The sequence below is a fragment of the Ranitomeya imitator genome, chromosome 2, assembly GCF_032444005.1.
Source record: "Ranitomeya imitator isolate aRanImi1 chromosome 2, aRanImi1.pri, whole genome shotgun sequence".
Classification (NCBI taxonomy): Eukaryota; Metazoa; Chordata; class Amphibia; order Anura; family Dendrobatidae; genus Ranitomeya; species Ranitomeya imitator.
Genome location: NC_091283.1, coordinates 103,268,867 through 103,291,036, shown reverse-complemented (window position 1 = coordinate 103,291,036; position 22,170 = coordinate 103,268,867). Strand labels below are relative to the sequence as shown.

General features: G+C 45.3%; 1 protein-coding gene across 1 annotated transcript in view; it reads right to left on the bottom strand.

Annotated features, from left to right (window-relative positions):
- Window positions 1–9,518: 9,518 nt before the first annotated feature.
- LONRF3 (LON peptidase N-terminal domain and ring finger 3) overlaps window positions 9,519–22,170 on the bottom strand; it is a 33,158-nt gene continuing 20,506 nt past the window's right edge. Inside the window, exons 8-12 of the mRNA XM_069747081.1 lie at window positions 16,243–16,364; window positions 14,324–14,482; window positions 13,931–14,093; window positions 13,044–13,193; window positions 9,519–10,115 (exon numbers count right to left, since the gene is read on the bottom strand). Coding sequence (XP_069603182.1) covers window positions 9,957–10,115; window positions 13,044–13,193; window positions 13,931–14,093; window positions 14,324–14,482; window positions 16,243–16,364 — 753 coding nt within the window. The 3' untranslated portion in view covers window positions 9,519–9,956. The remainder of the gene's footprint in view (window positions 10,116–13,043; window positions 13,194–13,930; window positions 14,094–14,323; window positions 14,483–16,242; window positions 16,365–22,170) is intronic.

Genomic DNA, 22,170 nt, shown 5'->3' with positions numbered 1-22,170 from the left:
CATGTTTTGTAGTGAAGTTATAGAAATCAGAGAGAATAGTTTAAAGTTTAGGCAGAATGTAGAGAGAGGAGGGTCTGGATAAGCCAGCCTTTCTGTGATGTCACAGCCTTAATGTTTTAAGTGTCTGGCAGGCTCTGAGGAGTCACTTTTTGCTGATTTCTCCTTCTGGACGGCTTTGTCCTATTGTCCTGGAAGAGCCGAGTACATCCCATGGACTGGGATGTATGGAAACTGCACTAGCCTGGATGCCTGCAATGCTTTTAATATGTGAGTGTTATCTTTTCTCATTTATTCCCTTTATGTTATAATTACCCATGTACATATTTGCAATTGTCTCATTTGTAACATCTTTATAAACTATTTTTGATAAAGCACGGCCTAATTATTTTTAAGGGGACATACTATTATATGTTAGTTCAGTTCTCCATGCTCTACACTTACCCAGTCTTCTGAAGTGAAATACGCTACTGTTACTGTTGTGTTGGGTTAGCTTCGGACCCGTTTAATCGAAGCTGGTGGCAGTGAAACCGATAGTGTGCAGACTTTTGGGTTATGTGGTAGCGGCTGCGGCTTTAATAATTATTGTTCCTGCCTGAGTGGGAGTAGTTATCGCGTCGCTGCAGCGTGCCCAATAGCCAGTACATAGCAGGCAGCCTTTCTGGCGACTAATTACCCAGGGTGCAGTACCTAATCTGACCTGAGACTAAGGGGGCGCCAGAGAGCTGCAAGTGTTAAGTGGAACTGTAAGCGGGATATACATAAATCCCTGCAGTTCGTGGTATATAGAAAAGCAGTGGGATACCTAGAATAAGCCCCTGCTGTAAACTAAGAGGTCAATAGCCTTGTGTGTGGTTTTTCATCACATTGTTAGCAGTGGAGGGATAACTAAGATAAGCCCCCCTGCACATGTGATAGCCGTCTGTTGGCCTAAAGTCACCCTGATCCGTGACGTAGGGGTGACGGTCACGGTGTGAATCCTGACCCAGTGGTGACAGCGGTCAGGGGAATCGTGACAATTGGTGGCAAGGCGGTGGGATATCTTAGAGCATTAGTGATTTGGTTTGAGTAATCATTCCTCTCACTAAAAACTTGCAGAAAGTTCTTGCGAGGACTCTGCGCAAATAAGTTTGGAGAACGAACTCAGTGCTTTTTAGTTGTGAGACAATTGTGTACTGGTAATTATCCCCTCCCTTTCTCTTCGTTTTTCTATCCTATCTTTTATTTGGCAACCATGGTTGGGCTGGGAGAAACCTTTTATGAGCAGCAGACCAGAGACACCCTTGTTGCCTTATGCAAGACACAGCACATTGACTTTGCAAGCAAAAACAAAGCCCAACTGGTCGCAGATCTGGTGCAATGGGAAGCCGCTCGAGACCAATCTCAGAGCTCAGAGGCCGCAGAAGCCAGCACCAGCGAACATGGTGCTGCAGCAGAGGTCCAACCACTGAATGCTGGCCCTGTTAGCAATCCGGGCGAATTGGACCCCCACCTGCAGGCGGCCTTGAAAGAATTCCCCATTGACGACCATGAGAGACGTCTGCAGCTGATCCAGCAATACCAGGAGCGAGCCGAGAGAGAGGCCCGAGCTGAGAGAGAGGCCCAGCGAGCCGAGCGGCAAGCTGAGCGGGAGTACCAGCTGCAGTTAGCCCGACTGCAAATGCAGGGGTTGTCTCAGACCAACCGTGAGCCTAGCAGCGCTCAGACACCGAAGCCCCGGCCTGATCACTTTCCTGTTATGGAGAAGGACGGAGATTTGGACACTTTTCTGCGGGCCTTTGAGAAAGCCTGCAGGCAGTACCAGCTGCCTACAGATGAATGGGCCCGATACCTGACACCAGGGCTGAAAGGTAAAGCTCTGGAGGCGTTTGCTGCCCTCCCTCAAGAACAAGATGGTGACTATGAGGCCATCAAGCAGGCCCTGATAGCCAAGTACCAGCTTACACCCGAGGTGTACCGTAGAAAGTTCCGGACCCTCCAACGTGGCCCACACGACAGTTACAGTGATGTGGTGCATGGACTGGGGACCCACTTTGACCAGTGGACCCAAGGACTGTCAGTGACCACCTTTGCACAGCTGCGAGACCTGATGATCAAAGACCAGTTTTTTCATCTTTGCCCAGCTGAGGTGCGACAGTTCGTGATGGACAGAGAACCCAAAGACGTGACGAAAGCAGCGCAGATTGCCGATGCCTATGAGGCCAACCGTAGATCGGAAGCGCGGAAGCCAGTCACCACCAGCTGGAGAGGGGGTAAGCCTGCAACCAACGCCAGTGCCCCTGCCAGCCAGCACACCCGAGGTCCTGGCCCTGTGGCCAACAGCACCAGACCTACCACCGAACCTCGCACGTGTCACACCTGCAAGCGGCCTGGGCATATCAGTACCTTCTGTCCAGACAGGCCGAAGAACCCCCCAGCCAAGGCCCCAGGGCCTAATGCAGCAGTTCTTTTTGTGGGTGGTGTGGTTGGGAGGGTGTGTGACAACGTACAGCCCGTCACTGTGGGAGGCCATGTTGCTACAGGCCTCAAGGACACCGGGGCTGAACGAACCCTCATCCGACCCGAACTGGCGGCCCCTGAAGAAATCATTCCGGGGAAAACCCTAACTGTCACTGGGATTGGGGGCATCAGCTGTCCCTTACCAATGGCCCGGGTTTTTATTGATTGGGGTGCTGGGAGCGGGGTGAAGGAAGTGGGGCTGTCGGATAATCTGCCCACTGATGTTTTGTTGGGAACTGATTTGGGGAGGATGTTTGCATACTACGTCCCTGACACCCCTCCCCAATCTACTAATAAGGGTAACGTTAACCCTGATGATGATGATGATGATGGGAAATTGCATGTGTTACCTGACCATGCTTTATCTTGTAATGATGCATCTAATAACCATTTTTTCCCTAGGATTGATGGTGAAAATGTTGTACCTGTGCCAGCAGAACCTGATAATGATTTTTCTGTGAAGGTTAATGTGTCCATAGGTACAGGTGTGCCCAGCCACGTCGCTCTGCGGAGTGAGACGGCTGAGGAACCCCTAACAGGGGCAAGTGTCGGTGCTACAGGAAATGGGGAGATGCATGGGAACCGTGAGGAAGGTGACGCCATGAAAGTGACCAGTGCCACCGAGGAAGGTAACTGGCCCATAAGTAGCACAGCCCCTGGAGTGTTGGGGGTGGATGGGGAGGTAGAGCCCATAGCAGCGCCGGCTGATGGGCCTGTAGAAACCCCCGGGGAGACAGCCTACGTAGCTGCTGTCACCCGCAGTCAGAGTGCCCGGAACGCAGATAACTGTCTGCCTTCCGGACCCTCCTCAGTCACCACTGTGACTGAACCAGAGGTGGACCCAGAGCAGGTCCAAGAGGGTTCCCGTGGGGAAGGGACCCTGACGTCGCTTTTGGCTTCCCCTAGCCAGGAGTTTCAGGCCGCTCTGCACACAGATGCGAGCCTAGAGAGTTTGAGACAACTCGCCGAGACGCCCCCCTCCGTGACTGATAAGGAGAGGGTGTTCTGGGAACAAGGAAGGTTGTACCGGGAGACAGTACCCGGAGAATCACAAAAGGAGTGGTTGAGGGAAAGACAGCTGGTCGTCCCACAGCAATTCCGGGGTGAGTTGTTGCGGATTGCCCATGAGATCCCGCTAGCTGGACACTTGGGGATCAGCAAAACTAAGGCCCGGCTGTCTCAACACTTCTATTGGCCTAAGATGGGGACAGATGTGTCAAACTACTGCCGCTCCTGTGTCACCTGTCAAAGAGTGGGGAAGGCAGGGCCTGCTCTTAAGGCTCCCCTGATCCCTTTGCCAGTGATAGAGGAGCCTTTCCAGAGGATCGCGGTGGACATTGTGGGCCCGCTGGCCGTCCCCAGCAGCTCTGGAAAGCAATACATCCTTACTGTGGTAGACTATGCTACCCGGTACCCAGAGGCAGTAGCTCTGTCGTCAACTAGGGCAGATAAGGTGGCGGATGCCCTGTTGGCCATCTTTTCACGTGTAGGATTTCCCAGGGAAATGCTTACTGATCAAGGGACCCAATTTATGTCTCGCCTAATGGAGGCTCTCTGTAAGAAAATGCAGGTGAAGCACCTGGTATCGAGTGCGTACCACCCACAGACCAATGGCTTGTGTGAACGCTTCAATGGTACCCTCAAACAGATGCTACGCATGCTGGTTGAGACTCAAGGGCGCGACTGGGAGCGGTACCTCCCACACCTGCTGTTCGCTTACCGAGAGGTTCCGCAGGCCTCGACGGGGTTCTCCCCCTTCGAGCTCCTGTACGGCAGGCGAGTTCGGGGACCCCTTGGGTTGGTAAGAGAATCCTGGGAAGAGGAGCCGAACCCTTCTGAAGTGTCCATAGTGGAGTATGTCATGCACTTCCGTGACAAGATGCAGACCTTGACGCAGTTGGTGCATGACAACATGACGCAGGCTCAGGCTGATCAGAAGCACTGGTACGACCAGAACGCCCGGGAGCGGACCTACCACGTGGGTCAAAAGGTGTGGGTGCTGGTCCCCGTACCAACGGATAAGCTTCAGGCAGCCTGGGAGGGCCCGTACGTCGTCCACCAACAGCTCAACCCGGTCACGTACGTGGTCACGCTTGACCACGCTCGGGGTAGGCGAAAGGCCTTTCACGTCAACATGATGAAGGCTCATCACGAACGTGAACCTTTCGTCCTCCCGGTCTGCAGCTTGCCCGAAGACGGTGAGGAAGACACCCTCCTGGACATGCTGGCCCAAGCCAAGGCCAATGGGTCCATCGAGGATGTGGAGGTAAGCGCCTCGTTAACTGAACCCCAGCGGGTGCAGTTGCAAACCACCCTGGAACCTTTCCGGGTCGTGTTCTCCAACCGACCTGGGAGGACTGAGTTAGCAGTCCACGAGGTGGACACCGGGAATCACGCCCCACTACGGCGAACACCCTATCGAATCTCTGACCAGGTGCAGCAGACTATGCGCCAAGAGATCGATGAGATGTTACAGCTGGGGGTGATTCGACGGTCAAAGAGCGCGTGGGCATCGCCTGTAGTTCTCGTGCCAAAGAAGGACCGGACCACACGGTTCTGCGTGGACTACAGGGGGCTCAACGCCATCACAGCCTCGGATGCGCACCCAATGCCGCGCATCGAGGAGCTGCTTGAGAAGTTAGCTGGCGCAAAATACCTGACAATAATGGATTTGAGTAGAGGATACTGGCAGATTCCCCTGAGCCCCGAGGCGCAGGAGAAGTCCGCCTTTATCACACCCTTTGGACTGTACGAGTCCACGGTCATGCCCTTCGGCATGAAGAATGCCCCTGCCACTTTCCAGCGGATGGTCAACCTCCTGCTTCAGGGACTGGAGACGTACGCCGTGGCGTACTTGGATGACATTGCCATCTTCAGTTCCTCCTGGGAGGAACACCTGCAGCATCTTGAGGAGGTGCTCAGGCGAATTCACCAAGCAGGACTGACTATCAAGCCGGGAAAGTGTCAGATGGGCATGAGGGAGGTTCCCTACCTGGGGCACCGGGTAGGCGATGGCACCATGGAGCCAGAGCATGGCAATGGTGATGGACTCTCCCGCCAGGGTGAACCTACTGAGGTGCCCATGGAGGCATACCGTCGGGTTCTACCTCCCTAGCGCACACCAAAAGGGGGAGGTGTCACGATATGGTATGAAATATCATATAAGTTTAGTTGCTCTTCAGCTCATGAGGTGGGCTAAACCCCCCCCTTCACTAGCTGACTCTACTTGTTTCTCTCTTTACAGACTGTATGCTAGAAGGGGGTTTTATTGCTCTGGGGTCGTAAATTCCAGGCTCAGAGGAAAGTCCCTCACCCCTCCCACCTTCACCAGTCAGAACTGGTAAAGTGGCTCCAAAATTCATGAAAGATTCTTTGTTTAGTTTTTGTTAGATATTAGGCCAACGATTTAAGCCAGAAATACGAAAATATATATTCGTAGCCTCACTCGGTGTATTTACACATCCCATGAATCTCGGGTTTCTAACTCCATCTGGTAAAGAAGTAGGGTTTTCTCTGTAAATATGTATCCCAGATAGGACATATTTGATCTCATTAGAATGCTCACGTTAATCTGAGATGAATGATGAGCTTTTTAGGACGCTGACATGTTTTGTAGTGAAGTTATAGAAATCAGAGAGAATAGTTTAAAGTTTAGGCAGAATGTAGAGAGAGGAGGGTCTGGATAAGCCAGCCTTTCTGTGATGTCACAGCCTTAATGTTTTAAGTGTCTGGCAGGCTCTGAGGAGTCACTTTTTGCTGATTTCTCCTTCTGGACGGCTTTGTCCTATTGTCCTGGAAGAGCCGAGTACATCCCATGGACTGGGATGTATGGAAACTGCACTAGCCTGGATGCCTGCAATGCTTTTAATATGTGAGTGTTATCTTTTCTCATTTATTCCCTTTATGTTATAATTACCCATGTACATATTTGCAATTGTCTCATTTGTAACATCTTTATAAACTATTTTTGATAAAGCACGGCCTAATTATTTTTAAGGGGACATACTATTATATGTTAGTTCAGTTCTCCATGCTCTACACTTACCCAGTCTTCTGAAGTGAAATACGCTACTGTTACTGTTGTGTTGGGTTAGCTTCGGACCCGTTTAATCGAAGCTGGTGGCAGTGAAACCGATAGTGTGCAGACTTTTGGGTTATGTGGTAGCGGCTGCGGCTTTAATAATTATTGTTCCTGCCTGAGTGGGAGTAGTTATCGCGTCGCTGCAGCGTGCCCAATAGCCAGTACATAGCAGGCAGCCTTTCTGGCGACTAATTACCCAGGGTGCAGTACCTAATCTGACCTGAGACTAAGGGGGCGCCAGAGAGCTGCAAGTGTTAAGTGGAACTGTAAGCGGGATATACATAAATCCCTGCAGTTCGTGGTATATAGAAAAGCAGTGGGATACCTAGAATAAGCCCCTGCTGTAAACTAAGAGGTCAATAGCCTTGTGTGTGGTTTTTCATCACATTGTTAGCAGTGGAGGGATAACTAAGATAAGCCCCCCTGCACATGTGATAGCCGTCTGTTGGCCTAAAGTCACCCTGATCCGTGACGTAGGGGTGACGGTCACGGTGTGAATCCTGACCCAGTGGTGACAGCGGTCAGGGGAATCGTGACAGGTCACATAGATTTAGAATTAAGCTGCAGAGCGACCATCAAACAGGGGACCTGGAACCAGGACTGGCCCACAGGAGAAAAGGAAAATCCTCCAGTAGGCCGGTGTGCAGGAGTGGGCCACCACCCTCTTATATGAGCAATATTAGGCACAATATACTTAAATCACTGTGTACAGACACAGGCGGCATCTTATTCATGTAACAATCTAACACGCTCATTGTTATATACACTACCGTTCCAAATTTTGGGGTCACCCAGACAATTTTGTGTTTTCCATGAAAACTCATACTTTTATTAATCAAGTGAGTTGCCAAATGAATTGAAAATCTAGTCCAGACATTGACAAGGTTCTAAAAAAAGATTTTTCTTTGAAATAATTTTCTCCTTCAAAGTTTTGCTTTTGTCAAAGAATGCTCCCATTGCAGCAATTACAGCATTGCAGACCTTTGGCATTCTAGCAGTTAATTTGCTGAAGTAATCTGGAGAAATGTCACCCCATGTTTCCTGAAGCCCCTGCCACAAGTTGGTTTGGGTTGATGGGCACTTTTTGAGTACCATACGGTCAAGCTGCTCCCACAACAGCTCAATGGGGCTGAGGTCTGCTGACTGCACTGGCCACTCCATTACAGATAGAATACCAGCTGCCTGCTTCTTCCCTAAATAGTTCCTGCATAATTTGGAGGTGTGCTTTGGGTCATTGTCCTGTTGTAGGATGAAACTGGCTCCAATCAAGCACTGTCCACAGGGTATGGCATGGCATTGCAAAATGGAGTGATAGCCTTCCTTATTCTATATCCTTTTTACCTTGTACGAATCTCCCACTTTACCAGCACCAAAGCAACCCCAGACCATCACACTACCTCCACCATGCTTGACAGATGGCGTCAGGCACTCTTTCAGCATCTTTTCAGTTGTTCTGTGTCTCACAAATGTTCTTCTGTGTGATCCAAACACCTCAAACTTGGATTTGTCTGTCCAGAACACTTTTTTCCAATCTTCCTCTGTCCATTGTCTATTATTTTACTCATATTAATCTTTTCCTTTTATTAGCCAGTCTCAGATATGGCTTTTTCTTTGCCACTCTGCCCTGAAGGCCAGCATCCCGGAGTCACCTCTTCACTGTAGATGTTGACACTGGCGTTTTGCGTGTACTATTTAATGAAGCTGCAAGTTGAGGATCTGTGAGGCGTCGATTTCTCAAACTACAGACTCTAATATACTTTTCTTGTTGCTCAGTTGTGCAGCGGGGCTCCCCACTTCTCTTTCTACTCTGGTTAAAGCCTGTTTGTGCTCTTCTCTGACAGGGGTAGTACACACAGTTGTAGGAAATCTTCAGTTTCATGGCAATCACTCGCATGGAATAGCCTTCATTTCTAAGAACAAGAATAGACTGTCAAGTCTCACATGAAAGTTCTTTTTTTTTCTGGCCATTTTGAGAGTTTAATGGAACCAACAAATGTAATGCTCCAGATTCTCAACTAGCTCAAAGGAAGGTCAGGTTTATAGGTCCTCTAAAATCAGCCAAACTGTTTTCCGCTGTGCTAAATACTTGCACAAGGGTTTCCAAGGGTATGCTAACCATCCATTAGCCTTCTTACACAGCAAACACAAAGTACCATAAGAACACTGGAATGATGGTTGTTGGAAATGGGCCTCTATACCAGACGTTTGCAGCTAAAGTAGTCATTTACCACATTAACAATTTATAGAGTGTATTTCTGAATCATTTTATGTTAGCTTCATTAGAAAAAAAAACTGCTTTTCTTTCGAAAATAAGGAAATTTCTAAGTGACCCTAAACTTTTGCACGGTAATGTACATTTGTGATTGAGGATAATGTCACATTTGCATGTAGCTGAAAAGTGGCTCCCTGGAGTTGGTTAGTGGTGGGTCCTTGGCACCCCGGTCCGACACTGCTTGGAACGTTGTAGTAATGGGTGGTGATCCTAGTGATTAACGACTTATCTTGTAGCCTATAGATAATGGCACATCCCCTTAAAAAGTGTAAACCACAGCACAGCAACCCTAGCACATGTAACATGGCTCCCATAACCTCCTATGGGCCCATAGTCTACCTCCATATGCCTCAGGTTTTATATGGAGCAAAACAGATTGGGTGAATGTGTGAGAAGAAAAATATGGAATAAAATAAGGATTTCTTTAGAAGCATTTGGAATAAGGTGCCTCATTAAGACCCTATAAGGGGCACGTTACCAGTGTATTGCAGACCCTTAGGGACTTGCAATGTAGGAACTCTTGCATTTACAAACTTTTTCTTTTCATTTACCACAGCCAACACTTTTTGCTTATAATGCTGATATTTAGACCACAGCACGGATTTCTTTTCGCCTCATGCTTTTGTAATGTCCTTCCTTATAAAAATGAATACACTCAAGCAGACGAAGTGAACAGGAGAAGAGTTTCTTATTTTTTTTTAAATTTTTTTTAAATTAATTATCACAAATCTCCAATAACAGGAAATAAATAAATCCATTAACCTTTTTTTCTCCATTTTTTTGTTTCACTGTGAAGTAAGCACATCAAGCTGGAGGAATGGTTATGAAAAAATAAATTATTAAGCGTAAAGATGATCACAAATCTGTACATCTTGTAAAAACTCATTTTGTATAACAAAACTTTATCAAAATTTGGATTTCCAAAGAAAATATCTGTATACTGCATTTGATATAAAAGGCGTCCAGCCTTTGCACTGGTTTCATTCATCAGTTGGAGAAAAAAAAAACAAATAAGTTAATTTTGAAGGACTGCATGCCTTGCAAGTTGTAATGCGTCATCCGCTTCTGACACGTACATGTATGCACTCGATGGAATGTGCAAGGCCATTATCGCGATCGTGTACGACACATGAAAAGTAGCACACGCCGAATACTGGTTAAGCGATCCTTCAGTGAGGTCATAGCCAGAAAAGGGAGCTGTGCCCTGCTCTCCAGAGGAAGAACGGCTAGAATCCACCAGCACCAAGCAGGGCCATTGGGGTTCACCTGGAACAGACAAGGAGTAACACAAATACATTACACGGAGCCCTCCGAAATAGGTCTTTAAATGAACAGTTTCCTAGATGTTAATATTTCACCGTGTTCAGTTTATGTAAAGTGGTTCTTATTGTCAGCTCACAGAGTTTTACAGGGAATCGCCTTTCTAGCCTCCCTCACCCAGTGATATCAAAGGGAAAAAAACTCCAAGTAAATGTGGCGCTAAGCACCTACGGATTTTTTGAATGCGTCCACTTCAAGTGAAAAATGTTAATAAAAATTCATTTATTTTCTCAAAATAAAAAAAATAAAATATATTTGTGAAATATTTTAAAAAACAGTACAACACGTTTCGGCTGCTATTTTTACAGTGCAGCCTTCATCGGGTAGCAAAAAAACCCCCAAAAAGAACAAACATACAATAAGCACTATTAAACTTGCTTACTGTATGTTTGTTCTTTTTGTTTTGTTTTTTTGCTACCTGATGAAGGCTGCACTGTAAAAATAGCAGCCGAAACGTGTTGTACTGTTTTTTAAAATATTTCACAAATATATTTTATTTTTTTTATTTTGAGAAAATAAATGAATTTTTATTAACATTTTTCACTTGAAGTGGACGCATTCAAAAAATCCGTAGGTGCTTAGCGCCACATTTACTTGGACTTTTTTTCCCCTTGAAATCGCCACCTATGTGGATCTTAAGCAGGATCTACACATAGTTCTCCTAAGTGAGCTGCACACCTTATTGGATTATACAACATACGAAGAAGAGTTGCCTAAAGCATTGATTCCTTGAGAATCTCAACGTGCATTTCTTACCGCTAGAAGGTGAGCATAACTGCAAATAAAATAAATGTTTTTAACTTGTTGGTAAAAACGTATTACGCTCAGAGGAAGCGCCGCACTTGTCTCTTTTTTTCCCCTCTTTCCCTAAACCAGGGTATTTCTAAAGATCACCCAGTGATATACAGGAGTTATCACTTTGTTTCTGGGAAGGGGGTGCAAAAAAAAAAAATACTGGTCCGTTCTGGGCCTTATAGTGCAGGGAGGAACCATCATAGCCTCATGGTATACAGCACACAGCCTCATGGTATACAGCGCAGCTCCCCCCCCAGAATGGCCCCACAGTCCAGTACTCACTGTTATAGAGTAAAAAAACAAACAAACAAACAACACACTCCTCACCTCTCCTCGTGCCCGCGCTGCTTCCAGTTCCTGTCGGCACATAGTGAGTGCGCAGCAGTATCTGTCAGAGGCAGAGCGGGGAATGATAGGAGAGGGAGTGTCAGGTGACGCTCTCTCCTCCATCATTGCTTTGAACTGTACCAGCAGACGCCGGTATAGTTCAATGCAGCGGGAGAGTTGGCGCTGGCGGCAGGCGGGCCCCCCTGCCTCCCTGGGGGAGCGGGGACCTAGGCAGCTGCCTGCCCCTAATGGCGGCCCTGCCTGCAAAGGCCTCCTGGAGCCTCCGGGCCTCTGTGCAGCTGCACAGGTTGAACAGGCGGTATGTCCGCCAATGGATTTACGGACATCTGTTACCTTGCATGCACCACTGCCAGAAATCTACTACCGTCAGAGTCTGGAGTACATTTCTGGAGTAAGTTATGCCATGAATTTAATGGCCAGTCCATTTACAAAATATTTGCCAGTCCTGATCATACCCACTTCACTACCATAAAGATGGAAGAATTCAAGCCATACACTAAAACAGGTAAGTCAATGGCTACTACTAGTCACAAGTTCTGAGGTCATATAATAAGTGATTAAGAATAGAGATGAGCAAATTTGATCAGGTCCCCGCTTATTCGACAAGCTATAGCACTTGCCAAATAAGCTGCAGAGGAAACCCGCATACATGGAGCGCGGCGGCTGATCATCTGTTCGGCTCCGTGGCTACATGTGTCCTGGCTGTGTCACTGTCACAGCACATGCATGGAGAGCCCAACAAACAGGCTGTCACTCAGCCGTGATACATACAGCCGCGACACATGCAGCCGTGACACATGTAGCTGCGGAGCCGAACACATGATCAGCCACCGCGCTCCATGTATGCGGGTTTCCTCTGCAGCTTATTTGGTAAGCACTATAGCTTGCCGAATAAGCGGGGACCCGATCAAATTCGCTCATCTCTAATTAAGAATACGGTCTGCCATGTCAAAAACTTTAGTTAAAGAGGATCACTTGCCATTAATAAGTATGGTACCTTAATTGTTCTCCCTGGAGTAAAAGCAGCTGCTCTCAGGAATCTAGGAATACTTTTCTTATGTTCCTATTCCTCTCTCTTCCTGAAAAATGGCCCCGTTTCGTGTATGTAAATCTACTCTAGTTAGCCAAGTGGTTGTGGTCCTAAACTCTTTTCTATGGTATTTTTCATGATGGTCACACCACCTGGGCTAAAAAGGCTAGATTTATACACAAGGAACAAGGGGCCATGTATTAGGAACGAAAAGGCACAGGTACAAGCAGAAACAATGCCAGATTCAGGAAGTCAGCAGCCTTTGAACCAAATAAAGTAAATACATATTCATGGTAAGTGACTGGTCCTCTGAGTCAACGTATCTGTTGTGGGAAACTCTGACTTCTATCCTTACCTCGAACAACTTAGGTCTGGAGGTAGACCAAACATGGAAGGGATGTGACCGATATTTTTACGAGCCATGTCATCTACAGAAATAAAAGCGCTGTGATAATATCCTCTATGTAGCCACTGATCAACCTACAGAGAGCACAAGTGGATCGTGGACCCCTGGTTAGGAAATCCTTTCCCAGGCTAGTGAAGCAGCCCTAATGGCTGACAAGTCACACCAGTCCATTGCCATGAGTAGCACAAATGTTAGTGGATCACTCCCTGCCCACAGATGATGTCTTCTTCATATGTCCTTCACTTACACACAATTTCACACCAACAGTCATCAGTATCCGATACTAAATATTTACCTGTAAATCAGTTTCCTTCGCAGGCATGGATCCGAAATGACTCAAAATGCGACCTTTTAGTGCAGGTTTCAAGGTAGAAAACCAAGTGTAAGCTTGATCGTACACCGAATCATGCAGCACAAGCAAGTCTGCGTAATGTTCTCCCTGGACCTGTAAGACAAGCAGCACACTCAGGCTGGATTGGATAATGGCTCTTTATTCTGGCTACAGTAATGTGTGACGTGAGCTAGGTTCACACAGTGTTCAGTACTGCTTTCATGACTTTTCATCCAGGGTTTCTGGGATTCGTGATCCCATGATAAATCCATTCAGTAAAATGAGAAAAAAAGGAATTCCAATTGACTCCATTCACTCTCCTTTTTGACCAGATATTCTGATAAATTTTCATTCTGTATATTTAAAGAGTAGTTTGTTTTGCTTTCTAATGGGAATCTATGGGTGACTTCTACCACTTACTAACAAAGGAACCACCCCTGTTTATTAGACAATCCCTGCATATGTTGCTGCTGTCAAATGGCCGCGAGACATGCAGCTGGAGGGACTTAAACGTATTTTTCGAGCATGCCGAAGACACAGTTAACACCAGAGCATGCTCAGATAACACCTTATCCCAGCACGTTCACTCATCACGAATGAGCATACTTTAGTTGTAATGAGCCACATAGTGGCAGTATTTTCGCTTCCATATGACGCCTGTCAAGTCCCTGCCTTACCTCGAGTCTTGTGCCCCGAACTAACAGACTCACATATGCCCATGATGGAATTTAGTCTGTGCTAGTGATAAATAATGGAGAACTGGAGGCGTATAGGACAACATGCTACTAATTATAAGCACTTAATAATAATCATCATTATTTTTATATAGCGCTAACATATTCCGCACTTACTTTATCATCCTCGACATACTCTATATCGGCCGTGTTATATCCGTCTCGCTGACTGTGTCGAATAACCTTAAATCTCCGTTTTCCAATACTATCCACCACCGAACGTCCATCAGCAAAGAACTCTACATTTCTGATCTCCAACATGCAGCCATAATCTGCAAACCTGTGAAAGGGAAGAAGAATAGCGAATGAAAGAGATTCCCTGGATAGTATTAGGTGGCATTAATACGACCATATTAAACCTATCTTAAACCTTATTAACTTATCAACTTTTCCTTCTCTATACCGTGCTGATCACAAATCGGACTGCATGTATAATATGACAGGTTGTCTTTAACAAAAAGGTAGTGGAGAAATGTAACCTACATACATGTAGAGAACCCATTTACATACCCTTTAACAGAGTCTCCGATACACATGCCGAACTGCTTCGTACCCGTTTCCATGCATCTTCGAATCATCAGGCGATAACAAGGCTCAAATATGTGCAGTGGACATGGTACTGTAGGGTAGGCCATTGTGCACACGAATATGGGCACATTTGTATTCAAGCTTAAAAAGAATAGAATAAGGAACAATTAGGATTAGATGAAAAATTCTGGATCCCTATGTGACTGCATTAAAGTCAATGTGATCTGCTGGAGTTCATCCAGACCTCTTTGATAGTAGGCCCTGCATAGCTGTCATGGAAGCCATAATACTAGTGAGCGCAAAGTGGTGACCCTAAAGTTACCGTCACATAAGCGACGCTGCAGCGATCTAGACAATGATGCCGATCGCTGCAGCGTCGCTGGAGAGCTGTCGCAGCTCTCCAGCGACCAACGATCCCGAAGTCCCCGGGTAACCAGGGTAAACATCGGGTTACTAAGCGCAGGGCCGCGCTTAGTAACCCGATGTTTACCCTGGTTACCATTGTAAAAGTAAAAAAAAAAAAAAAACACTACATACTTACATTCCTGTCACGTCCCCGACGTCCGCTTGTAAAGCGCCGGCCGGAAAGCAGAGCGGTGACGTCACCGCTGTGCTTTGCTTTACGGCCGGCCGGCGCTGACACTGGGGGACGCAGGGAAGCTGACGCCGGGGGACGCGACAGGAAGGTAAGTATGTAGTGTTTGTTTTTTTTTTACTTTTACAATGGTAACCAGGGTAAACATCGGGTTACTAAGCGCGGCCCTGCGCTTAGTAACCCGATGTTTACCCTGGTTACCAGTGAAGACATCGCTGAATCGGCGTCAAACACGCCGATTCGGCGATGTCAGCGGGTGATCAAGCGACGAAATAAAGTCCTGGACTTTCCCCAGCGACCAACGATCTCCCAGCAGGGGCCTGATCGTTGGTCGCTGTCACGCATAACGATTTCGTTAACGATATCGTTGCTACGTCACAAAAAGCAACGATATCGTTAATGATATCGTTATGTGTGACGGTACCTTTATAGTGGTTGGCCTCTAGTTTTCTTTTTTATTAATGGCCCATCTTTAAGGTCATCAAAAGGCTGCCAATCAGCTGTTACCGGCACCGGCCAGATTCACTCAGATGCTGCAGGAACACAGCAGCTCCGGCCGGTACTACAGATCCACCCACTAGTTATTTGAACCCAACCAAGGACATTATAGAAATAACTTAGCTACTGTGTTCCAACAGCATCCAAGAACTTCCAACCAGCGCCGCTAACAGCTGTTTGGCAGGGGTGCAAAGTGTTACACCCCACTGTTCAAAAATGGCGTATCCTAATACCTACACACTGAGGGCTGTCAGTGCGCTTGTGAAGTTTGCACTGTTATCACTATATTTTCATATAACGGCCTTTGAACAAACAATTGGCTGAAAGATGAGCAGTGATTAGGGGACTGCTCTGGAGGAAGTGACAGGTGAGGTCCAGGGGCATGTGATTTAGCAGGTCTGATAACATCAGCTCAGGATCAGGTATCCTGATAAGGAGGAGTAGATGAAAAGATGTCTTAAACTGTTGTATAAAAAATATGGACTGCAAAGAGGGTGACTGGGATCTCAGGAGTTCACTCCTCAACCTGAAATGTAGCTACAACGTATATTCGGTCAAGGTCTGGCAGTGGCAATGAGCTGTAAGCAATGTAACATCAAAGCTCTTGTAACTGGAGAATGACAGCAGATAGAAAAAGTAAATTGCAAACTTGCTTATTTTCATGCTATCTAACATAACATTAAACATAATTTAATAGCACGAGTTAAATGGTTGATTTAATTGCTGCGTACCTTGTTTGGATGCATACATGCTCTAAATGAGTCCAAACCCTTCACAGATATACAGGATTCTATTTTTGTGGACTTACTTGGAGAGTTCTGCTATTTCCTCTTCATACACCATTTTTCTCTCTTTGAGTTCCTCAGGAAAGTACTTAGCAATGAGATCTTCCATCAGGCCTGTTTTACAAAACTTCCTTACAGCCAGGTACTGGAAATAGGAAAATATGCAATAAATGGTAATAATTTGAAAGGTGTAAAATGGGGGTAGCTGATACTGAAGGAGAATCTGAACTTGTCTTGCATTTGATTGAATGGAACATTACTACAATAGAAACTGGCGGCGTCTGTCTCCTATCAGTCCGAAAATCTCACTTGTCCACAATACACTCTCAATTATGCTAAACTTGAAGGGATATTCCTATCTCCAAGATCCCATTCCAATATGTAGCAGGTGTAATAATAATATAATTAGCAAATACCTCCTATTAGAAATGTAGTATAGTTCTGGCTCGCTATGTTGCTTTTCTCATGTGCAGGCATTGCAGGACCTTACACATCCATGGTTACAACCATTAGCAACTATCTGTTGCTATATGAGTGGGCGTAACCATGGATACCTAAGTTACAGCAATGCCTTGCACATGAGGAAAGAGACATAGTGAATCAGAAGAACTATACTACGTTTCTAATTGGAGGTATTTGCTAATATTATTATTATTACTACTACTACTACTACACATACTACATATTGGGATAGGATCTTGGAGATGGGAATACCCCTTTCATTTTAGAATCCAAGCTAAACTTACAGAGAATGTAAGGTCCTAGAAGAAATACCGCTACATAGGAGAGAAGGAAACTAAGCTCAGCAACATAAAAAGAGGGAAGTTTTCTAGATTTTCAACTTACAAAGTCTAGAACCAAGGGGCATAAACAGGGATTTCGATATTGCAAGCTTTAACTCATAAACTTACATGTTTTATTTTGTATTTACAGCAATGTTAACAACCTGTTACACTGTCTGAGACCCCCATCCTCTGGCATCACTGGGTATTATACTTGTACAATCCAAAGACATACTGATAGGGAATTTAGATTGTGAGCCCCATCGGGGACAGTGATGATAATGTGTGCAAACTGTAAAGCGCTGCGGAATATGTTAGAGCTATATAAAAATAAAGATTATTATTAAGATTATTATTACAATGTTCTCTACTGTCCTCTTCTGGTTTATTTTTTATTCTTTTTTTTATTTTTTTGTTCCATTTCTAATTTTATTACTTTATTTTATTTTATTTTTTTAAATTCATATTTATTCCCTTTTTTTTACTTTTCTGCCTTTATTTTCTATTTTTATTTTTCCATTCTTTGCATTGCTGTGTCAGGGTGTAGTGTCTGTATCGATCGCTGTTAATATCACGTGAAGATAGGGAAGTAGGAGACTAAATATTAGGACTATTGGTCAATCGGATATTTGCAAGATTTTTAAATAGTTATATGAAAAATAAAAACCTTGGCAAAAATACATTTAACATAAAAACCTGATTTAAAAAAAAATAAGTAATTTTCTGATGACACACTCCATTTAAAGCTCAGGAGCACAGCGATAGCGTCACCTCCCTTTTGTGTATATGAGCTGCTTCTTTGATGGACATCACAATCCCACACACTTTTCTATTTTATCTGGATGTTAAAATGTGTTGGAGTTACAAATTGCACTCTTGTATGACTTAAATGAAAGATTAAGGCGTACGTGTTATTTCAGGTGACTTAGTTGTCGTGTGTGCATTAGAAAGCACACTATATCTGATCACTTGTATCCTGCGGTTTTTTTTTCCACTAGTTTTCCCCCTCTAATTTTCAATTGTCACTGAGCTAGTGGGTGGAGACAGCTATAACCCCTTAATCCCATATGACGTACTATCCCGTCAAGGTGACCTGGGACTTAATTCCCATGGACGGGATAGTACGTCATATGCGATCGGCCGCGCTCACGGGGGGAGCGCGGCCGATCGCGGCCGGGTGTCAGCTGCCTATCGCAGCTGACATCTGGCACTATGTGCCAGGAGCGGTCACGGACCGCTCCCGGCACATTAACCCCCGGCACACCGCGATCAAAGATGATCGCGGTGTGCCGGCGGTGCAGGGAAGCATCGCGCAGGGAGGGGGCTCCCTGCGGGCTTCCCTGAGACGATCGGTACACGGTGATGTGCTCACCGTGTACCGAGCGTCTTCTCCCTGCAGTCCCCGGATCCAAAATGGCCGCCGGGCTGCATCCGGGTCCTGCAGGGAGCACTTCCGGGTCAGGATCAGGCTGCAGCTGCAGCTCTAATCCTGCCCGGCTGTATGTCAGATCACCGATCTGATAGAGTGCTGTGCACACTGTCAGATCGGTGATCTGTGATGTCCCCCCCTGGGACAAAGTGAAAAAGTAAAAAAAAAAATTTCCACACTTGTAAAAAAAAAAATAAAAAAAAAATTCCTAAATAAAGCAGAAAAAAAAAAATATTATTCCCATAAATACATTTCTTTACATAAAAAAAAAACAAAAAAACAATAAAAGTACACATATTTAGTATCGCCGCGTCCGTAACGACCCGACCTATAAAACTGGCCCACTAGTTAACCCCTTCAGTGAACACCGTAAGAAAAAAAAAAAAAAAACGAGCCAAAAAACAACGCTTTATTATCATAACGCTGAACAAAGAGTGGAATAACACGCGATCAAAAAGACGGATATAAATAACCATGTTACCTCTGAAAACGTCATCTTGTCCCGCAAAAAACGAGCCACCATATAGCATCATAACCAAAAAAATAAAAAAGTTATAGTCCTCTGAATAAAGCGATGCCAAAATAATTATTTTTTCTATAAAATAGCTTTTATCGTATAAAAGCGCCAAAACATAAAAAAAATGATATAAATGAGGTGTCGCTGTAATCGTACTGACCCGAAGAATAAAACTGCTTCATCAATTTTACCAAACGCGGAACGGTATAAACGCCTCCCCCAAAAGAAATTCATGAATAGCTGGTTTTTGGTCATTCTGCCTCACAAAAAAATCGGAATAAAAAGCGATCAAAAACTGTCACGTGTCCGAAAATGTAACCGATAAAAACGTCAACTCGTCCCGCAAAAAACAAGACCTCACATGACTCTGTGGACCAAAATATGGAAAAATTATAGGTCTCAAAATGTGGAGACGCAAAAACTTTTTTGCTATAAAAAGCGTCTTTTAGTGTGTGACGGCTGCCAATCATAAAAATCCGCTAAAAAACTCGCTATAAAAGTAAATCAAACCCCCCTTCATCACCCCCTTAGTTAGGCTAGGTTCACATTGCGTTAATGGGTTAACGCTAACGGACAGCGTTGCACGGCGAAAATGTCACAATTAACGCCGTGCAACGGGTCCGTTAGCACAACCATTGACAGCAATGTGATTTTCAGGTGTAGCGCATCGCTAGAGCGTGCCATTTTCGGCTCGCGCTAGCAAGGTGCCATTCTTTTGTGGCGCGCCTCAGACGCTGCTTGCAGCGTCCGCGGCGCGCCCGAGGTCCGATCCCCGATCTTCCAGAGCGGGGACGTTAACGCGACCACTAAACACGACACCTAAAAAGACATTGTGTTAGCGCAATCCGCTAGTGCTAAACGGATTTCCCTAACGCAATGTGAACCTAGCCTTAGGGAAAAATAATAAAATTAAAAAAAATGTATTTATTTCCATTTTCCGGTTAGGGTTAGGGTTAGGGTTAGGGCTAGGGTTGGGGCTAGGGTTAGGATTACATTTACGGTTGGGATTAGGGTTGGGATTAGAATTAGGGGTGTGTCTGGGTTAGGTGTGTGGTTAGGGTTACAGTTGGGATTAGGGTTAGTGGTGCGTTTGGATTAGGGTTTCATTTATAATTGGGGGGTTTCCACTGTTTAGACACATCAGGGGCTCTCCAAACGCGACATGGCGTCCGATCTCAATTCCAGCCAATTCTGCATTGAAAAAGTAAAACAGTGCTCCTTCACTTCCGAGCTCTCCCGTGCGCCCAAACAGGGGTTTACCCCAACATATGGGGTATCAGCGTACTCGAGACAAATTGGACAACAACTTTTTGGGTCCAAGTTCTCTTGTTATCCTTGGGAAAATAAAAATTTGGGGGGCTAAAAATCATTTTTGTGGGAAAAAAAAGGATTTTTATTTTCACGGCTCTGCGTTGTAAACTGTAGTGAAACACTTGGGGGTTCAAAGTTTTCACAACACATCTAGATAAGTTCCATGGGAGGTCTAGTTTCCAATATGGGGTCACTTGTGGGTGGTTTCTACTGTTTGGGTACATCAGGGGCTCTGCAAATGCAACGTGACGCCTGCAGACCAATCCATCTAAGTCTGCATTCCAAATGGCGCTCCTTCCCTTCCGAGCTCTGCCATGAGCCCAAACAGTGGTTCCCCCCCACATATGGGGTATCAGCGTACTCAGGACAAATTGAACAACAACTTTTGGGGTCCAATTTATTCTGTTACCCTTGTAAAAATACAAAGCTGGGGGCTAAAAAATCATTTTTGTGAAAAAAAAAAGAATTTTTATTTTCACGGGTCTGCGTTATAAACTGTAGTGAAACACTTAGGGGTTCAAAGTTCTCACAACACATCTAGATAAGTTCCATGGGAGGTCTAGTTTCTAATATGGGGTCACTTGTGGGGGATTTGTACTGTTTGGGTACATCAGGGGCTCTGCAAATGCAACGTGACTCCTGCAGACCAATCCATCTAAGTCTGCATTCCAAATGGCGCTCCTTCCCTTCCGAGCTCTGCCATGCGCCCAAACAGTGGTTCCCCCCCACATATGGGGTATCAGCGTACTCAGGACAAATTGGACAACAACTTTTGGGGTCCAATTTATTATGTTACCCTTGTGAAAATACAAAACTGGGGGCTAAAAAATTTTTGCGAAAAAAAAATAAATTTATTTTAACGGCTCTGCGTTATAAACTGTAGTGAAACACTTGGGGGTTCAAAGCTCTCAAAACACATCTAGATAAGTTCCTTAGAGGGTCTAGTTTCCAAAATGGTGTCACTTGTGGGGGTTTTTAATGTTTAGGCACATCAGGGGCTCTCCAAACCAACATGGCGTCCCATCTTAATTCCAGTCAATTTTGCATTGAAAAGTCAAATGGCGCTCCTTCCCTTCCGAGCTCTGCTATGCACCCAAAAAGTGGTTTACCCCCACATATGGGGTATCGTCGCACTCAGGACAAATTGCACAACAACTTTTGTGGTCTAATTTCTTCTCTTACCCTTGGGAAAATAAAAAATTGGGGGCGAAAAGATCATTTTTGTGAAAAAATAAGATTTTTTATTTTTACGGCTCTGCATTATAAACTTCTGTGAAGCACTTGTTGGGTCAAAGTGCTCACCACACATCTAGATAAGTTCCTTAAGGGGTCTACTTTTCAAAATGGTGTCACTTGTGAGGGGTTCCAATGTTTAGGCACATCAGGGGCTCTCCAAACGCAACATGGCGTCCCATCTCAATTCCAGTCAATTTTGCATTGAAAAGTCAAATGGCGCTCCTTTCCTTCCGAGCTCTGCCATGCGCCCAAACAGTGGTTTACCCCCACATATGGGGTATCGTCGCACTCAGGACAAATTGCACAACAACTTTTGTGGTCTAATTTCTTCTCTTACCCTTGGGAAAATAAAAAATTGGTGGCGAAAAGATTATTTTTGTGAAAAAATATGATTTTTTATTTTTACGGCTCTGCATTATAAACTTCTGTGAAGCACTTGTTGGGTCAAAGTGCTCACCACACCTCTAGATAAGTTCCTTAAGGGGTCTACTTTCCAAAATGGTGTCACTTGTGGGGATTTCAATGTTTAGGCACATCAGGGGCTCTCCAAACGCAACATGGCATCCCATCTCAATTCCAGTCAATTTTGCATTGAAAAGTAAAATGGCGCTCCTTCCCTTCCGAGCTCTGCCATACGCCCAAACAATGGTTTACACCCATATACGGGGTATCAGCG